At 33.8% G+C, this 18,329-nt stretch overlaps 1 protein-coding gene across 4 annotated transcripts in view; it reads right to left on the reverse strand.

Annotated features, from left to right (window-relative positions):
• METTL15 (methyltransferase 15, mitochondrial 12S rRNA N4-cytidine) overlaps window positions 1-18,329 on the reverse strand; it is a 195,938-nt gene that overhangs the window by 95,032 nt on the left and 82,577 nt on the right. For all 4 annotated transcript variants that reach the window (XM_045893987.3, XM_064576725.1, XM_064576726.1 and 1 more), the window contains exon 3: window positions 14,285-14,421. In XM_045893987.3, coding sequence (XP_045749943.1) covers window positions 14,285-14,421 — 137 coding nt within the window. The remainder of the gene's footprint in view (window positions 1-14,284; window positions 14,422-18,329) is intronic.

Here is an 18,329-nt window from a genome sequence, read left to right on the forward strand (position 1 = left end):
TTCTCTAGGCAAATTGGGCTTTCCAAACAACAGGATCCTAAAACATTTAACTGCCCTCCATACCACTGGTTTCTTTTTGTGTGAACCATAAACAAACCCTTGTTAGCTTCCATATATATTTCAAGCACAGAGCCAGGTTCTAGGGATATGGATATGCATTAGAGTTTCTGTCTTGAGTGAATATTTAGTACACAATGTGAATATGTGGAATGTAGCCACAGAGGAACGTTTTCAAAAAATTTTAATCAAGATACATAGTCAAAAATATGGTTTCACTGCAATCCCATATACAAAAATACAATATGTATTTAAATAGGTAATGGGGATTAAGAAGTGCATTTGTCGTGATGAGCACTGGGTGATGTATGGAATTGTTGAATCACTATCATGTACTCCCAAAACTAATATTACACTGTATGTTAACTAACTGGAATTAAAATAAAAATTTTAAAATAAAAAAATACAATATGTGTATATGTATGTGTATATATATACACACACAAATATATCAATACATATACATACATATTTCATTGAAAACAATACTTAAATTTAACTTCATGTGATATACTGTATTTCCTATTCTTTTCTATTCCATTCCATAAATGTTGATCAAGACCCAATAAAAAGACTTCATGACTCACTAAAAGGATATACTAAACAGTGTTCTAAGTCTAATCCTTACCACATTCCTAGGAGGTAGGTACTATTATTATCCCCATCTTAAAGCTGAGGAAACTGAGGGAAAGGGAGGTTAAGCAATGTATCCAAGGTTTTACAGCAAGTAAACGGCAGAGCTGGAATTCAAAAAAAGCAGCATGTTTCAGAGCTCTGTGGTGAAAAAGGAAAAAAAGGAGGTCAGCTATTAAAGTTGCCAAGTCTTGAGGTAGAACTGAAAGACCCTTACTGCTGATTAGACACAAGGGGTGAGGGAAAAGTAATGGTTAAGTAGAACTAGTGCCTGGGTTCATTCACCCAATAAAAATGTATGTTTCCCAGGTGGTGCTGTTCCCTTAGAGAGGAAAAATAAGAGGTGGGACAGATTCTGGAGGAAAGCTAATTACTGAAAGTCTTCTGTGAGAATGCAAATACTCTGTAGGACTTGGGAACATGCAGGATTGAATTTACTCATTCTTTGTCTTCTACCCGATATTGGCCAAGTCAGATGAGTGGGAATTCTTGAACACTCTTTTAAAATTTAATATCACAATATTAACTTAAATTTCACCTATAAGCATGCGACATAATTTTACCTTGGAATGAAGTCTTTTAATCTCTTAGAATCCCATTAAAATGGGAAGCCACGGACCATCAGAGCAAAGTACAATTTCTAATAAGATGATCAGAGAAAGGAAATCTTCAAGGCCCAGCCGCTACCATAGAGTGGAAATGCCTAGCTTTTTAACTGTTCTCACTAATTCTTTTCTGATTTTACCCATATTTTTCAGGCAGAATAATCTGTTAAAAATGCAAATGTGATCATGTCAGTTTCCTGTTTCAGCACGTTGTTACCTTCCCATCACTCTTAAAGTCCAAAATCCTTAAAAAGGCGTTGTATGATCTGGCTCTAGTTTATCTCTCTCTCCACTCCACCTCTCTCTCATCCATTCACACTGTTCATTTTATAGTCCCTTCACTGACATTCTCTTTCCCACTAAAGATCTTTGAATATTCTGTTCTCTCTACTATAAATGCTCACTCTTGCTCCATCATCCCTCCCTCTTCACCTGGCTAACAGTCACTCATCCTTCAGGTCCTGTCTTAAATTCACGTACTCAGGTAAGTTTCTAGATATTCTAGACTAGACTAGAACATACTGCTCCTAGAACATACTGTAGTCATTCTTGGCCATAATCGCAACTGCAATTAAATAACAGTGAAATTATCTTTTCCTATCTATTTTCCGTTTACATCTTGAGCTCTGTGAAGGCATGGACTATGTCCTCATTCTCCCTGGAACCACGAGAACAGCCAGACTGCTCCAAAACTACTATGTACAATACATGTTTTCACAAGCTTTGGAACTAAATGTTTAGTATACCAGAAATGGCGCTTAATCTTATCTGTACATTAAAATCTCCTCTGGAACTTTTAAAAGCCCCCCAGGTTATATTTATATTTATATATTTATATATATAAGTTATATATTAAATATAACTATAATAATATATATTCTGTCTTGAGTGAATATTTAGTACACAATGTGAATATGTGGAATGTAGTGGGGCAAATATAAGATCTCATTTTAGTAATGATTATACTGCCAAAAATAGTGAAAATGGTAACAGACCATCAGCAATAGTTCAAAATGGTCTAGTTAATTTTTCCAAGTTGCTTTTTTTATGCTTGTTTATATTTATAAAAATTCTTTCACTTTGACGGTGCATAGCAGAACTGACCTCCTATAGTTAGTAAGATTAATAACAGCTGGGTCTCGTATCTAAATCTAAATCTTAGGTGGATAGGGCTGTTTAAGATAGTGTATTACTTTACATGATTTTTACACTGGCCCTGCAGACAAAATGCCCAGGTATGAATATTGGCTCTGCTAGAGGATATGACTAAATTACTTTTAGTATATTCTTCTATATTGCAGAGTGGTAGAAAGAACGAACACAAGCAGCAAGCCCGAAGCCATGAGGTCTAGATTTGCCTTTGCCCTTTGCCTTTGCACTGGTTTCCTGTGTGAATTTAACCAAAAATAAGAAATGGTGACTTAAAAGGAAGAAAAGATAAATGGTAAACTGCAAGTGCCACAGAACAGACTATACAACTTAGAAGAAATATTATGGGTAATTTAGAATAGATCATGTCATACAAGTAAATATACTTGCAACTTACCCAATTTTTTAAAAGATCTTTATTTGAGAGAGAGAGAGAGAGAGAAAGGATGAGCAGAAGGGAGAGAGGGAGAGAGACAGAATCTCAAGCAGACTCCACGCTAAGCAATGAACCCTACACGGGGCTTGATGCCACGACCCCAAGATCATGACCTGAGCCGAAACCGAGAGTTGGATGCTTAACCAACTGAGCCACCCAGGCATCCCTGTAACGCTCCATTTAATGACCATGGAACAAACTTTAATTCAAAAAATGAAGGCCAGCTATTGATACCTATTTAATCTTCTCTGAAAGCAAACAAAACAATGGATGTTCAAATTAGTATTAACTAAAAATGTTCCTCAAAAATGGAGCAGAATTCAGGAAAAATATCTCTTCTTACCAAAGGTAAGACTAGAGTCTGATTCAAGGCAGTGGAAACACTCAGTTAAAAAGTTAAGAATGTTCCATTCATACCCATTGCCTTGGAAACACAAAAAAAACCCTGAAGGGATTATTTAAACTGTGTAGACAGGAATACTCTGAGGCTAATTGGACCATTTTACCCTGCCACTTCTTCATATCCAGGCAGAAATACCTTTATTATTACACCTATTTAGGAATTACAATTCATATAATGTAATAATATCAAGGGCAGAAATGAATAGGTTCTGTCAACAGGTACCCTAGATATGAAGAATCTCTCTAGAATGGGAAGACTGGAAAACCCACAGAAATAATAGATTATGGGAGCAGTAGCTTTTATGAACTGTGTTCTCCAGCAAGAATAAGAAAATAGAATCCTCTTCCTATTGGCAGATCCTAGGAAAGGACTGCAAAATGTTTAAGTATTTGTAGTGAGACCATGTACCTCAAGTAATTTTCTAGCTTAAAATCTGAAGTGAAGATTCTAGCTCCACATAATGGAACAATGAGCAGGTAAAAAAAAAAAAAACCTATGCAAACAGTAAAAACTAAACACATAAATACATGACCAAGATGAGGCCTATGAAAAGATCCTGGAAGAGAAAAGGAAAACTTTGTACTCAAGATAAAGACCAAAAGCATACTTTTGAAAGATTTGTTACGGGGCACCTTGGTGGCTCAGTCGTTAAGCATCTGCCTTCGGCTCAGGTCATGATCCCAGGGTCCTGGGATCGAGCTCCGCATCAGGCTCTGCATCGGGCTGCTTGCTCCACAGGAAGCCTGCTTCTCCCTCTACCACTCCCCCTGCTTGTGTTCCCTCTCTCTCTGTGCTTCCCTCTGTCAAATAAATAAATAAAATCTTTAAAAAAAGAAAAAGATTTGTTACAAAACACAGAATTGGATTCCATAAATTTCAATAAAAGTCTGCTGACTATTAAATAAGACATAAAAATGAGATGACAAAACGAGAGGAAATAAAAAGGAATTGGCAGAAAAGATGAGATCAACCAATTAAATATGGTTACAGGGAAAGATAATTTCTAACACCTGAATTAAAACTTGAACAAGAGTCAATTAAAATCACAATCAACACTGTAGAAACCCAAATCTGTAACAGAGAATAACCGTGAGGAGATTTCCTAGATTACCGAGGCAAAGGAAAAGTAGCAGAAAACACTGAGAGGAGATTAAGGTCATGCAGACAGATAATACAACTCCAACCAACAAATAAGAAGTGCTCAAAGGTTAGAAAGTGGAAAATAAGTGGGGTCTAACTAACACAATAACTCCTTCGTAGAGAAAAGATCTGATCCACAGGCCAAAACTGTTCAGAGTACACGGAAAATTAATGAAAAGAGACCAATTAGTAATATCTCTTAGTGGAAATTTGTGAATATCAATAATCGTCAAGAAATATTTCTAGTAAGCATCCAGCCTGGTGGGGAGAATGAGAAACACTACCTCAGAGGGGAAAAAAGAAACTGAGTTGACCTCAGACTTCTCCACAACACTACATGTCAGAAGAAAAATAATAATACCCATAAAATGCCCAAAATGCTATACTAAATCAAACTATTACCCATGTATGAAAGCATGAATAACACAGTCTCTGTAGACAAAGGCAAAGATGTTTCCCCTTTTCATATTTCTAGCAAAACTACTTAAAGATGTAATCACTTGACTGGGATAGGAGCCTACATGAACTCAAAATAGGACTTGTTGCATAAAACGGCTAGTAGTGGGGTGCCTGGGTGGCTCAGTCTATTAAGTGCTGGACTCTTAGTTTCAACTCAGGTCCTGATCTCATGGGCCCTGAGATCAAGCCCCCTTGGGGGGTTACCAGCTCATCAGAAGTCTGCTTGGATATTCTTTCCCTCTGCCCCTCCCCGCACTTGTGCACACATATATGCATACTCTCTCTTTTCCTCTCTCAAATAGATCAATAAATCTTAAAAAAAAAAAAAAAAAAAAACAGGCTAGTGGAGTGCAATGAAATAAATGGATTGAAGTATAAATAATTATTTTAGATATGACGCCAAACAGTGCAAATGTTAATAATTACCACAGTAGATATTAATGAATAAATCCAAGATAATACTTTAAAAGACAAGCAGTGGGATAGGAAAAAAAAGTAAAATAAAAATGGGAATATTATTTTCTTCTGTATACTTAACAAAAAAAATTGTTTAAATATGTTTAATCTTAAAAAAACACTAATATCAGGGTCCCTTGGGTAGCTCAGTTAGTTAAGCATCTGCCTTCAGCTCCAATCATGATCTCAGGGTCCTGGGATGGAGCCAGAGAGTCTTTTTTCCTCTCCCTTTGCACCTCCCCCTGACTCATGCTCTCTCTTTCTCTCTCACTCTCTCTCTCTCAAATAAATAAAATCTTAAAAAAAAAAACAAACACTAACATCAGCTAGTAGTAAATGAAAAAATAAAAGGTATGTCATCAAAATTGGTAGAGAAAAGGGAAACTAAGTAAGTACGCAAGGACAAAATAAATTTTAAAAGCCAAAGAAAATTTCAATAAACCACAAAAATAGAAAAATATTAAACACGGTGACATAGAAAGAGTGCAAGCATATCCTGAATTAATTATCCTTTTACAGAAAACATACTCAGATTTGTTTACAAAAAATACATCTGGTATTCGTTGTTTACAGAAAGGCATCTAAAATAATATAGCATAGAAAGATTTAAAATAGCAGTAATATGGACATGGATAAGACAACAGTAGAGTTAGAATTCTTGTAAATTAAGTAATAATTACATGAAAGAAATACTCCACAACCAACAAAATTATTCTTAAGACAATTTAATGAAATATAAATGTGATAATAAAAAGAAGTAATTATATATATTAATCTGCATGTATTAATATACCTGATAATGTATAAGTAGAATCAAAATTTATAAAATATATACTTATGCATATTGAATGCATAAACATATATAACCAAAATGATTAGGAAAGAAATATACCAAACAACACTGGTGCAGGGATTAAGTGTTATTTTAATTTTCTTCTCAGGCTTTTCTGTATTTTATCATTTTAATCAAGAAAATATATTAAGGGGTGCCTGGGTGGCTCAGTCGGTTAAGCATCCAACTCTTGATTTCAGCTCAGGTCATGATCTCAGAGTGCTGGAATAGAGCCCAGTGTTGAGCTCCGCTCCTAGCGGGGAGTCTGCTTGGGGATTCATTCTCTCCCTTTCCCTCTGCCCTTCCCCCAGCTTGCACATGTGTCCTCATTCTCTCCCTCTCTCTGAGATAAATAAATATTTTTTTAAAAAGGAAAGAAAAAAGAAAATATTAATGAGAAACACAGAATACTGTAATAAATGAAAAAATGTATCACGCTTCTGGATTGGGATGCAGAATAAATATGTCAATTCTTTCTATATTAATTATATTAATATAACTGATCAAAATGTTTAAACTTGACCAATATATTCTAACACTTTAGAAGTATAAAAAGCAAAAATACCCAAGAAAGTACAAACAAGAAATAGTACATATAATGAAATATTGATAATTAAGATGGGATGAAATAACACAAAATCATCACTATTGATAAAGGTGATGGAATTATAAGTTTAATTTTTTCTTTATATTTTTCTGTATATTATAAATTTATTCCAAAGAGCTCTCTACTTTTATAAACTGTTGAAAATAATAGTTTTATATTTTTTATAATCTTAAAATCACAGTCAAATGATAGAATCAATTATGATTTTTATTTTTTTCCTCATATATGTCTATAGTCTCCAAACTCAGTATAGGGAGCACATTTTATTCCCGAATTTAGAAAAAATATATTTTTTAAAAAACTGTCTTCCAACATCCATCTTCCACTGTGGCAAAAGTACTGCTCCAATTTAAATGTGTTTTCTCTCTTACAGTCTTCAGAGGCAACAGGGGAAAGTTTCAGTTTTCAAACAACATGTCATCTTTTTTGAAAGACCTAAAATGGGTTAGTGTAAAATTCAGCCTTCCTATGAATTTCTTAGTTTTCCATGAAAATGTTAGTTTCTATTTTTGACTTCATTTTGAGAGTCAAGAACACAGAATTTTTCAGAAGCATAAGCTCCTCTTTGACAACAGCAAAATAAATAAATGAAAGAAAGAAATTAGTATATTTCCTCAAAAGACACAATGAAATGACAAAATGTTTCCTTTATTGTGCACCTTACTACAAGTTGTAATTACACATGTATTTTTAAGAAGATAATCATCCAATCCGTCCATTCTTCCAACCAACCATCCATCTATCCATCATCCCCAGAAATAATCCCTAGGCCAAATTTGTGTTTTTCTATCTCATGTATATTCTTATACTACAACTACATATGTAGGTATTCATAAATAATATACAGCACTGCTTGGCATTTTCTTTCCATATTATGCAGAGATGTACAATCTCTGGGTTTGTCTTTTTTCAGCAGTTTTCCCTTTCTCCATACCTCCCTCCACAACTAATTCCTTCTTTCTCAAGTTCTCCATGATTATATATACAAACAATGCATATACAAAGTCTGTGATAACTCTAAAGATATGCTTCCTTAGATATTGATTCTTTTACTTAGATGAGATAGATTCTAAGCATGTTATGTATTTTCTCAATAGTAAAAGATGCTCATGAGAAATGGATGAATATCCTTTTCCCCATATCCTCACTTTCAAAATTATTCTGTCTCTCCAGTCTGATAAATGTAAAGCATTAACCATTATTATTTTCATTTCATTTCCCTCATCACTGCTATTGATGTTGAGCATCTTTTCATACCTTAATCTTCTACAAATGACCCTTCCATACTTTTTGCTCATTTTCCAAATTGGATTTTGTTGTGTTATCAATTTTGGAAGAATTCTTCCTACATGATAAATATTGATGGGGTTCCAGTCATGCTACCTCAAAATACAGCACCTTGGGCTACTGAATATTTTAAACTGAAGGAATTTGAGAAACAGCACATAAAGGAAGAACTTGCTGAGCCTCTCCTGAAGCAGGTCATCAGACCCAATGTGAGAGATGCCCTCCTATATGCAGAGGAAAGAAGCCTTGTTATCTCTCAAGATAAAGGGAAGAAGAATTTGAATGAATGGGGCTTGCTAAGTTTCCCACAGCTTACTACATTTAGCTCATAACATTTGTCCTATCATACTTTTCCATAACTTTCCACTCTTCATCAAACCTAATATAGAAATAATCAGGCGTAACCATGTTTTAGGGTCTTCACTTCCTTATGGAGGCTTCTATGTCACATAAAACTTAAATAAATGTGTATGCATTTTCTCTTGTGCATCTGCTCCAGCTGAGAACTTAGGAGGGTAGAGGAAAACAGTATTTTCCTTCCCTAGAATGTCAATCCTGTTCCTATTTCCTATGTTACTAATATTTCTTTTTCCAAATTAACTGTTTGGAAAATATACCATATTATTCTTGGCATATACTTCTAAAATTTTATAAAATATTAGATATTTCTAATATTTAATTTTATATATTTGTGATTTGTAGTCTTGATTAAGAAACTTTCTTACACTTAGATTTTCTATATAATCCCTTCAATTTTCTTATAAATTTTTTTTTCAATTTTTCATATATTTTTACTCTATCTGGAAGTTATTTTTGAATCTGACTGAAAATAGGGGTCCATTTTATGTTCTTCAAGTTCAATGAGCATTGTACCAACACCATTTATTTAAGAATGCATTATTTTCTCAAAGAATTGAAATATCTTCACCTTCCATTAAATTATTTTATAGTATAGTATATATCTATTATATTGTTGAATCTGTATCTGGATTCTGTCTTCCACTAATCTACTTTTCTCATGCCAGTATTATACTGATATAATTATAGTGATTTTACAGTATGATCTGACATCTGGTAAGGCAAGTTTCCCCTCACTTTTTTATTTCCCCCAAAAGATCTTGTCACTCCCCCAGCCATATATATTTAACATCATATTATATAAATTAATGAACAAGCATACATCCGTTAAAGTTAAATCAATTAAGATAATTCCTGGAAGTACATTAAATTTGAGAATTGACCTTTTTTTATAATATTAATTTGTACTACACCAAAACAAATGTTTTCTCTTCTGTTTGATCTTGTATGTCCTTTAATAAAATTATAAAGTTTTATTTTTTTTTAATTTGAAACTGTGCCTTTCTTGTTAAATTTACTACTAAATACTCTATATAGTGTTAGGTACTTTTTTGAGAATGGATTTTTTTTCATATTTCCCTTTTCAAGTATTTACTTGAGTATATTTTTTAAATTTCTATCTAACCATCTTATTGTATCATCTTATTAATTCTACAAGTCTTTTGGTCAAATCATCACAAGAAGAATATTTTAACCAGTTTCTTACTTCTATATGCCAGAACTTCCAAAAATACTGATTGTAATATTTATAGAAGCTAATCCATATTTACATCCTGATTTTGACTTAAATTGCTATAGTATTTCACCTTTTGGGAAAATAATTACTGTTTGTCCTTTGATAATAGTATATTTTACATTTAAGTAGTTTACTTATATTCCTGTTTAACATAGAGATTTTAATAAGAATAGCTAGCTGATTATAGTCATGCTTATCAATCTGTCATTGATTGGCTGTCTGACCTGGAGGCATCTCTGTATTCTTTAGGTATTATTAGGTATTATTCTTTTAATTAGGCCATAGGTATTATTCTTTTAACTAAATGATACATGAATTAGATACGCTAGTATTTCCTTTTGAATTTTGCATTTATATTCTTCAGTGAGGTTAGACTTTTTTTTTTCTTTTATACTACTTCTAGCAGGATTAAGTATAAAACTATGCTAGATTCAATATAAAGTGAACTGAAAAAGCTTTACATACTTACCGGAAGAATGAAGCGGGGGAAATCGGAGGGGTAGATGAACCATGAGAGACGATGGACTTTGAAAAACAAACTGAGGGTTCTAGAGGGGAGGGGGGTGGGAGGATGGGTTAGCCTGGTGATGGGTATTGAGGAGGGCACATTCTGCATGGAGCACTGGGTGTTATGCACAAACAATGAATCTGGAACACTTCATCTAAAACTAATGATGTAACGTATGGGGATTAACATAAGAATAAAAAAATAATAATAAAAAATAAAAAAAATTAAAAAAAAGAATAGCATAAAAGACAATGCTCTTCCCTATTTTTTATTTTTTTTTTAAAGATTTTATTTATTTATTTGACAGAGAGAGACACAGCGAGAGAGGGAACACAGGCAGGGGGAGTGGGAGAGGGAGAAACAGGCTTCCCGCCGAGCAGGGAGCCCAATGCGGGGCTCGATCCCAGGACCCTGGGATCATGACCTGAGCCGAAGGCAGACGCTTAATGACTGAGTCACCCAGGTGCCCCACTCTTCCCTATTTTTTAAAAGCTAGGTAACAATTACAAATCTAGTCATGGTGCATTGTTCTATGTACTCTAATTACCTTTCTTATCTCTTTTCTGGTAATGGCCTATTAAAGTTTTATAATTATTCAATTTTAATAATTTATATTTCCTAAGACATTATTCATTTCATTGAGGTTTCACATGTTACCACAGAATTATGGTTGTATTATCTTATGATTAACTTATCTTGTGTCTATAGCTGGTGTCCTCTTCAATCTTGATCATATGTTTTTGATCATTTTTTTCCCTTAATAATCAGGCTGTAAAGGAATTTTGCTATTTTCAAAGAATAATCACTTGGAACTTCTTTATTCTTTCTTCTTTTCAGTTTCTTTGATTCTGGTTTTTATCCATATTAATCCCTTCTTCTTGCCTTATTTTGATTATTCTATTGTTCCTTAACTAATTTATTATACTTGGCAAAGAATTATCTTACCGAGGAACTAAAAAAAGTTTCAATAAGATTTGAGTCAAGGTAGTATAAAACTTAATAAAATGAGGTTATTAGGCTTGAAAAAGAAGAACAAAGCCAAAGGAATCATCATCTCATATTTCAAGATATAGTACAAAGCTACAGTAATAAAAAGAGTATGGTACTGGCACAAAAATAGACACATATAGCTCACTGGAACAGAACAGAGACTCCAGAAATAAACCCATGATTATCTGGTCAATTATCTATCACATAGGAGGTAAAAAAAACACCATGAGGGAAAGACAGTCTTTTCAATAAATGGTATTGGGAAAACTGGACAGCTGTGTGCCAAAAATGAAACTGGACCACTACCCACAAAAATAAATTCAAGGTAGATTAAAGACCTAAATGTGAGACCTAAAACCATAAGCCTCCTAAAAGAAAACAAAGGCAGGAATCTCTTAGACATTCACCTTAGCAACATATTTATTATGGATATGTCTCCTCAGGCAAGGGAAACAAAAGCAAAAATAAACTATTGGGACTGCATCAAAGAGATAAGAACTAAAAGCTTTTGCCAGCAAAGGAATTCACCAACAAAACAAAAAGGCAACCTCCTGAATGAGAGAAGACATTTGCAAATGATATATCCAATAAGGGGTTAATATCCAAAATACATAAAGTACTTATAAAACCAAAAAACCAAAAAACCAAACAATCCAATTTAAAAATGGGCAGAAGACCTGAAAAGATATTTTTCTACAGAAGACATACAGAGGGCTAACAGACACATGAAAAGATGTTCAACATCACTAATCATCAGAGAAATGAAAATCAAAACCACAATGAGATATCACCTCACAGAAGTCAGAATGGCTAGTATCAAAATGACAAAAAATAATAAGTGTTGGGGAGGATGTGGAGAAAGAGAATGCTCCTGTACTCTTGGTGGGAACGTAAATTGGTGCAACCACTGTGGAAAACAGTATGCAATTCCTCAAAAAATTAAAAATAGAAATACCATACAATATAGTAATTCCATGGCTGACTATTTACTCAGAACAAAAACTAATTTCAAAAGATATATGCACCTCTATGTTTACTGCATTATTTACAATAGCAAAGATATGGAAGCAACCCAAGTGTCCACTGATAGATGAATAAAGATATACATACAATGGAATATTACTCAGCCATAAAAAAGAATGAAATCTTGCCATTTGTGACAACATGGATGGAACCAGAGGGTATTAATGCCGAGTGGAATAAGTGAGACAGATAAAGACAAATATATGATTTCATTTATGCGAGGAATCTGAAAGTTAAAAAAAAAAAAATGAACAAACAAAAACAGACTCTTAAAAACAAAGAACAAACTAGTGGTTGCCAGAGGAAAGATGGGTGGGAGGACGGGTGAAGTCAGTGAAGGGGACTAAGAGGTACAAACTTTCAGTTATAAAATAAATAAGTGATAGAGATGAAAAGTACAGCATAGGGAATAGAGTCAATAATATTGTAATAAGGCTGTATTGTGATAGATGTTGACTATACTTAACCATGATAAGCATTGAGTAATGTGTAGAAATGTTGTGTACACCTGAAACTATAAAACATAGTATGTCACCTACACTTCAATTAAAAAAATACTATTATTAGGTGATGGGGAGAATACATGTCCCAGCTTTATCTCTACTTAGTCATATATGCCTTTTAGCAAATCATTTAACCTAAGCTCATGGTTTCTACAACTCTAAACTGAAGAGAGAATACTGTCTCAAGATTCCTGTTAGATAACAAATTACATCTGATAAAATTGATAAAATTTTAAGTTCCTTCTGAGAAAAGGAGTCTATTTGAAGGAATAAGAGACCTTGGAAAAACTGAACTGGAACTCATTGCCTTTAGAAATAATATCATCTAAGAAAATCCAGTTTTTCTATGACAGTGAAATATAATGGAGACTTATACTCATTCTATGAACACTCAGGTCATAATCAGGTGAACTCCTAAGATGTTTCACAAACATGAATGCCCTAGTAGTACAAGAGCTTCTTAAAGAAGATGCATCTTAGTTACATTGCAGAATGACAAGAGACAGGTTTAAAAAAAAAAAAAAAAAAAAGTATCACATCATCATACCATATCCTCATATTTTTCTTAGAATAACCTGGGGTCAAATGGATTTCAGGCATTCCTACTGAACCCTCTGATGTTGCAAACAAAAACCTAGGTGTATTTAGTTAATTTTTATTGGGAGAATTAATCACACTGATAGATTTGCAAAGTGTTTGGGACCTGAGAGGTTGAAAAAGACTATTCTAGATTAGTAATTCAACTTCCTATCCTTAGTCTGTGATTAAACTTTTCAATGGTCATAATTTTGCTACTTCACCAAACAGACCTTTTCTCTATTGGACAGTTACAACTAGCAAAAAACTCTCGCTTACATCAAGTCAAAATCTGCCTCTAAAATTCTCATCTATTTTCTTGGTTTCAGTCGCTGAAGCATGAGAGAACAATTCCTTATTCCTGAAAATAGCCCTTTACATATTTGTAGGTAGTCAACTTAGCTCCAAGACATTTTCCTTTTTCAGAATGATAACTTTTTAGTAACATAGCATAATTCACTAATCCAAAATTTTCTCTAAAGGAAGATGATTTAACAACTCATGAAGACAGTATTTTATATTTTTAAAAAGCTCCACAGTGAAAGCTCACCTAATTCTTGACTGAGGGATAGATTGCTCTAAACTTACTTGTGAATTTCAAAAAGAATTCAGAGACAAGAACTGCATTACACTGATGTATGTGAACTAGTGAATTCTGCAGAATTCTCACATACTTATTTGCTTCAGTAAATTCTTGGAAACTGTAACTCATAAATTATTTAAAAATTATTTTTTAAACTATTGTCAAAATACTACTCATGGATGGATTTCAACCCATCTTCAAATTTTAGCCATAAGTCATTTTTGTATTTATTTTTATGATTCAGAAAGGATAAAGGCAGTAATATCATTTTTAAGTGGTACTAAAAACAATATTTACATTAATTCTTTCAGGGGGAAAAAGGGAGAAAATATTAACAAAGTGAAGTATAACAACATACAAGGGAGAACAAATTCCAAAATGGTAAACCAAGCTGTATAAAACTCAGCACCAAAATTCAATAACTATACAAGAGAATTACTTACGGATACAATTCTGAAAGCTGTTCAGCTATTGCATAAGCTGTTGGGTCTCTGTCTAAGGCATACAGAGTAATATCTGACTCCTTCTGTAGAATGGCTCTTGTATGTCCTCCTGAACCAAATGTCATATCTAGAAAAGTCTAGCCAACACAAAAAAAGAAAATTAGTACCTAGCATGAACAAAACATTCTTGCTAGCTACCTTAATTTCTAGAAGCACATATTGATTTTCAGAGCTGATAGCAATTGGAAAAACAATTAAAATTGTTTGCCTAGAGTTCAATCTGTTATACATGAGACCTGGATCAATTACGAGTGACCAGCCTGAAAGAAATGGTCAGAGTATCAGTAAAATGATAATCTCTGGCACAGGCTGGCCAATTCAAGACAAATTTACATTTTCCTCCAAAGGTCAAACTGGCCACAGTGTTATGCTGCTTGCTTTTTTAATGCTTTCCAGCACCTGGCTGATGATAGTATTTCCAACAATTTCTCATTATTTGGAGATAGCTTATAATTAGTATGGCTCACTTTATCTCGATTTCTCTAAATGCTTTATATGACACATGAAGATATTCAAGAATACAAAGAAAGAAGGAGAGAGAGAGAGGGAGAGAGAGAGAGGGAAAAAGAATGAATATACCTAACAATAAATAGTCACAGGACAAATCCTTAAAAATCTAAACTGGAAAAGGCTCAAGGCTTAAGTCAAAACAACTAGGGTAAATTCTAGGTTTGTCACAAAGTAGCTATCTATCTTTGGGAAAGACACTTAAAATTCCAGTGTTTTTAGATTTCCCAGGCTTTGAAAAGAAAAAGAAAGTCAGAAGAAAAGAAGATACCATCAATACCTACCTAATTGGTAAGGTGACATATAATTACTCATATAAACCAAGACACTTTTGAGAATATAACATCTGCCAGTAATAATTTTGCCAGGACAACAGGTTATGATGTACAGAGGTGGCTATTTTTCATGTCTAGATCATTCTAGGGAAACAGTAAAGCTAATTGGATTTGAATCTACTTCTTGGCTCTTTTATTGGGCCACACTATAAAGAAAATAGGTCTCAGTCGGGCAAGAAACCAGACCTGGACCATTAGAAACATACTTGTGAAAAAGTTAATTGATTGTGGTTGATTGGGAAGTAAACACACTCTCAGTGTAGATTAATGTGTCCTTTCAATAAGCTTCACTGGCTTTATAAAAATAAAAATAATCATTCCAATAATATTGAATGCTATGAAAAATAACATATACCATAGAGCAAACTATCAACAATATTTAAACATACAACTTTTTTAAAGTTAATGCATACATTGTACAAGAAGACAAATTCCTGAAATGGATTTGAACATTTCCCTGCCCTGAGGCTACAACTTATTTCCAGGAGAGTGGTCAGAAACAAGACACAAGTATGCTTTGATTTTTTGCTACCAGCTACCATGCTGAGTCCCATCCTCTGATCAAGTCCTCAAAAAAGTTAGCCTGCTATTTGAAGAATAACATGGAGGAAATCTTCTGATCAAAACTGAAAAGAGGAGGGATATAAATTATGAGAGAGATGTAAATGTGCTGAAAACATGCAACACTGCTTTTTAACATGTATGTTAATACAACTCAAACTTGCACTTCTGTCATTGTTGGCACAAAAGACATGGCTATACACTCTTTTCAACACTATAAATGATAATGTTAAAAGAACACTTGAATTTCTTATTATTTTTCTTTTTAAGTAGCCCATCATGAGGCTCGAACTCATGACCCCCAGATCACAACCTGAGCTGAGATTGAGTCAGACACTTAACCGACTGAGCCACCCAGGCCCCCATTCATACATTCATATTACTTGCATGGTTATTAGGAGTACATACTTATAATCTCAAGATCGAATAATTTCCTTTCTCAGTCTGTATACTTATTTTATGTATCTATGAATAGGTAAAAATCTCCCACCTTACCATACCTCAGTCTTAAAATTGCTAGGGGTTTATTTAGCATAATTTAAACAAAGAACTTCTCCAAGGCAAAAGTATAAATTACTTTCTTGTTATGCCCCAATATCAAGTCTTGCTATAATCCTACACTTAAACTGAGAGTATAGCAAATAAAACAATTTGCATATGGTTACCTTATCCCAAGCCAGGAAAGTCCCAATCAATAATTAAAAAGAAAAAAACCTCATCATTAAAAATATTCTGGAAAATGTAAGATGATTATAATTTACATGATTATTTTTTAATATATCACGATTATGCCCTTGGAGATGTACTGACAATCAAGGAAGTTTCCATAGGAAAAAAAAATAATTATTACCAGTCAAGTGTAACACAAAGCAAAATGGGAGACATGGGATTTATAAAACTACAAGTGAACCCCATCATATGTCCTAGCTCAATAGGTTATTGAAGCCATCAACTAGAATTTTGAAAATTCTAATATACATTGCTCATCAATGTAGGTCTTGTGAATCAACCAGCACTACAACTGAAAAGGGAGCCAATTAGTCTCTCCCTTTTCCTGGGTCATTAACTTGATATAAGACCACATTTTTAAATTTGTACAAGCTGACGATAAAATAAGACTGAACAAATGCACAAGAACAAATAAATCTGAGTGTCACAAAACAATGCTTCTATGGGTCTCATCTGCATGTATGTGTATATGTTATGTTCCAAACATACATGGAACTCTCTCTTTAAAATTACCTGATACAATTTATCTAAAACATGAAACCCATATTTGATACCAAGAATTTATTCTGACAATGTCACTTCTCACCTGTACAATCCTGACCAAATTATTTTAACTCTCTGAGCCTCAACTGTTTCATCTAAGAAAAGGGGATAAAATGTACCAATTTACTTCACAGAGATATATAAAAATTATCTTATTTCTTCCTTACAACCACAAAGTAGGTGTTATCAGATTTATACATATACAGAAACAAAAATTACACTAAGCTAGTAAGTGGCAAATGCAGGAACTGAATGAATACAGATATACCTGGCTCTCTTCTGCATTAAATCAACAAAGTTTATATTAGCCCAATACCTTATAGTTTATCGAGCATTTACGTTTTCGTACTTGGTCTAACAAAAGTTCTGTAAGTATGGACAAGTGGCATCATCCCCATTTTTGCAAGTACAAAACTCAGGTGCAGAGAGATAAGGTGACTTGATTAAGATCCTATTACTAGCAAGTGAGGGAAAGAGAACTCTAAACCATGTGTCACCAACTCTAATTTTGTGCCTTTTCTGAAAAAAATAAAAAGAGAAGAAGGGAGGAGCGAGCAAAAGAAAGAAAGAAAAAAGTGGATGGCATAGAAAGAATCATGGCAGAAATAGCTTTACAAAAATTATACAAGAAAACTTCAGTTTTTTTATAGACTACTCATTCCCACTGGAATTGCGGCTCTCAGAAACCACGTCTTTGTGTAGCTGGACAACTCGAGATATGTGTTTCTCTCTTTTTTTCTTTCTTTCCTCCCTCCTTCTATTTCAAGCAGGAGTCTAGATATTTAGAGCTTTAGAATGTATGTTCCTTGAGGATTTTTGCATGACACAAAGAAAAAAAGTATCTTTCCTATCATCTGGAGACAAACACTTTTCTATCAGTTAATATTAAAGAAAAAAAAAAAAAGGCTCAGAAAGAATGCTAGTTATCCTGGGTAGGTTAGTGTCTTTAAGGAAAAGAGAGATAGATCTCACTGAAATTGGGTGGAAGAGAGATGGAAATGATGAACAAATTCCAAGAAGGTACAGAACTAATGAAATGACTGACAGATAATAAGATCTCAAAGCAGCTGCCTGTATGAGGAACTGAAGGAGGGTGGACGCTCAACACAGGGTTCCCAGAGCTACCAGAGATTTCCATACCCCTCTTTGGCACAGAAGCAGAACTTTTGGTCCTAGAGGGCCTTTATTACAACAAAAGGCATCTCAGGGTGAACTAAGGGTGGTATGAGATGAGTAATACCTCAGGGCCTCTGCATAGCTCATGTGGGGTAAAAGAGGAATGACTGAGATTGATAAAGAAAAAATACACA

The sequence above is a fragment of the Mirounga angustirostris genome, unplaced genomic scaffold (genome assembly GCF_029215605.1).
Source record: "Mirounga angustirostris isolate CCGP_5_RB_7025 unplaced genomic scaffold, mMirAng1.0.hap1 SCAF_13, whole genome shotgun sequence".
In the NCBI taxonomy this organism is placed as follows: Eukaryota; Metazoa; Chordata; class Mammalia; order Carnivora; family Phocidae; genus Mirounga; species Mirounga angustirostris.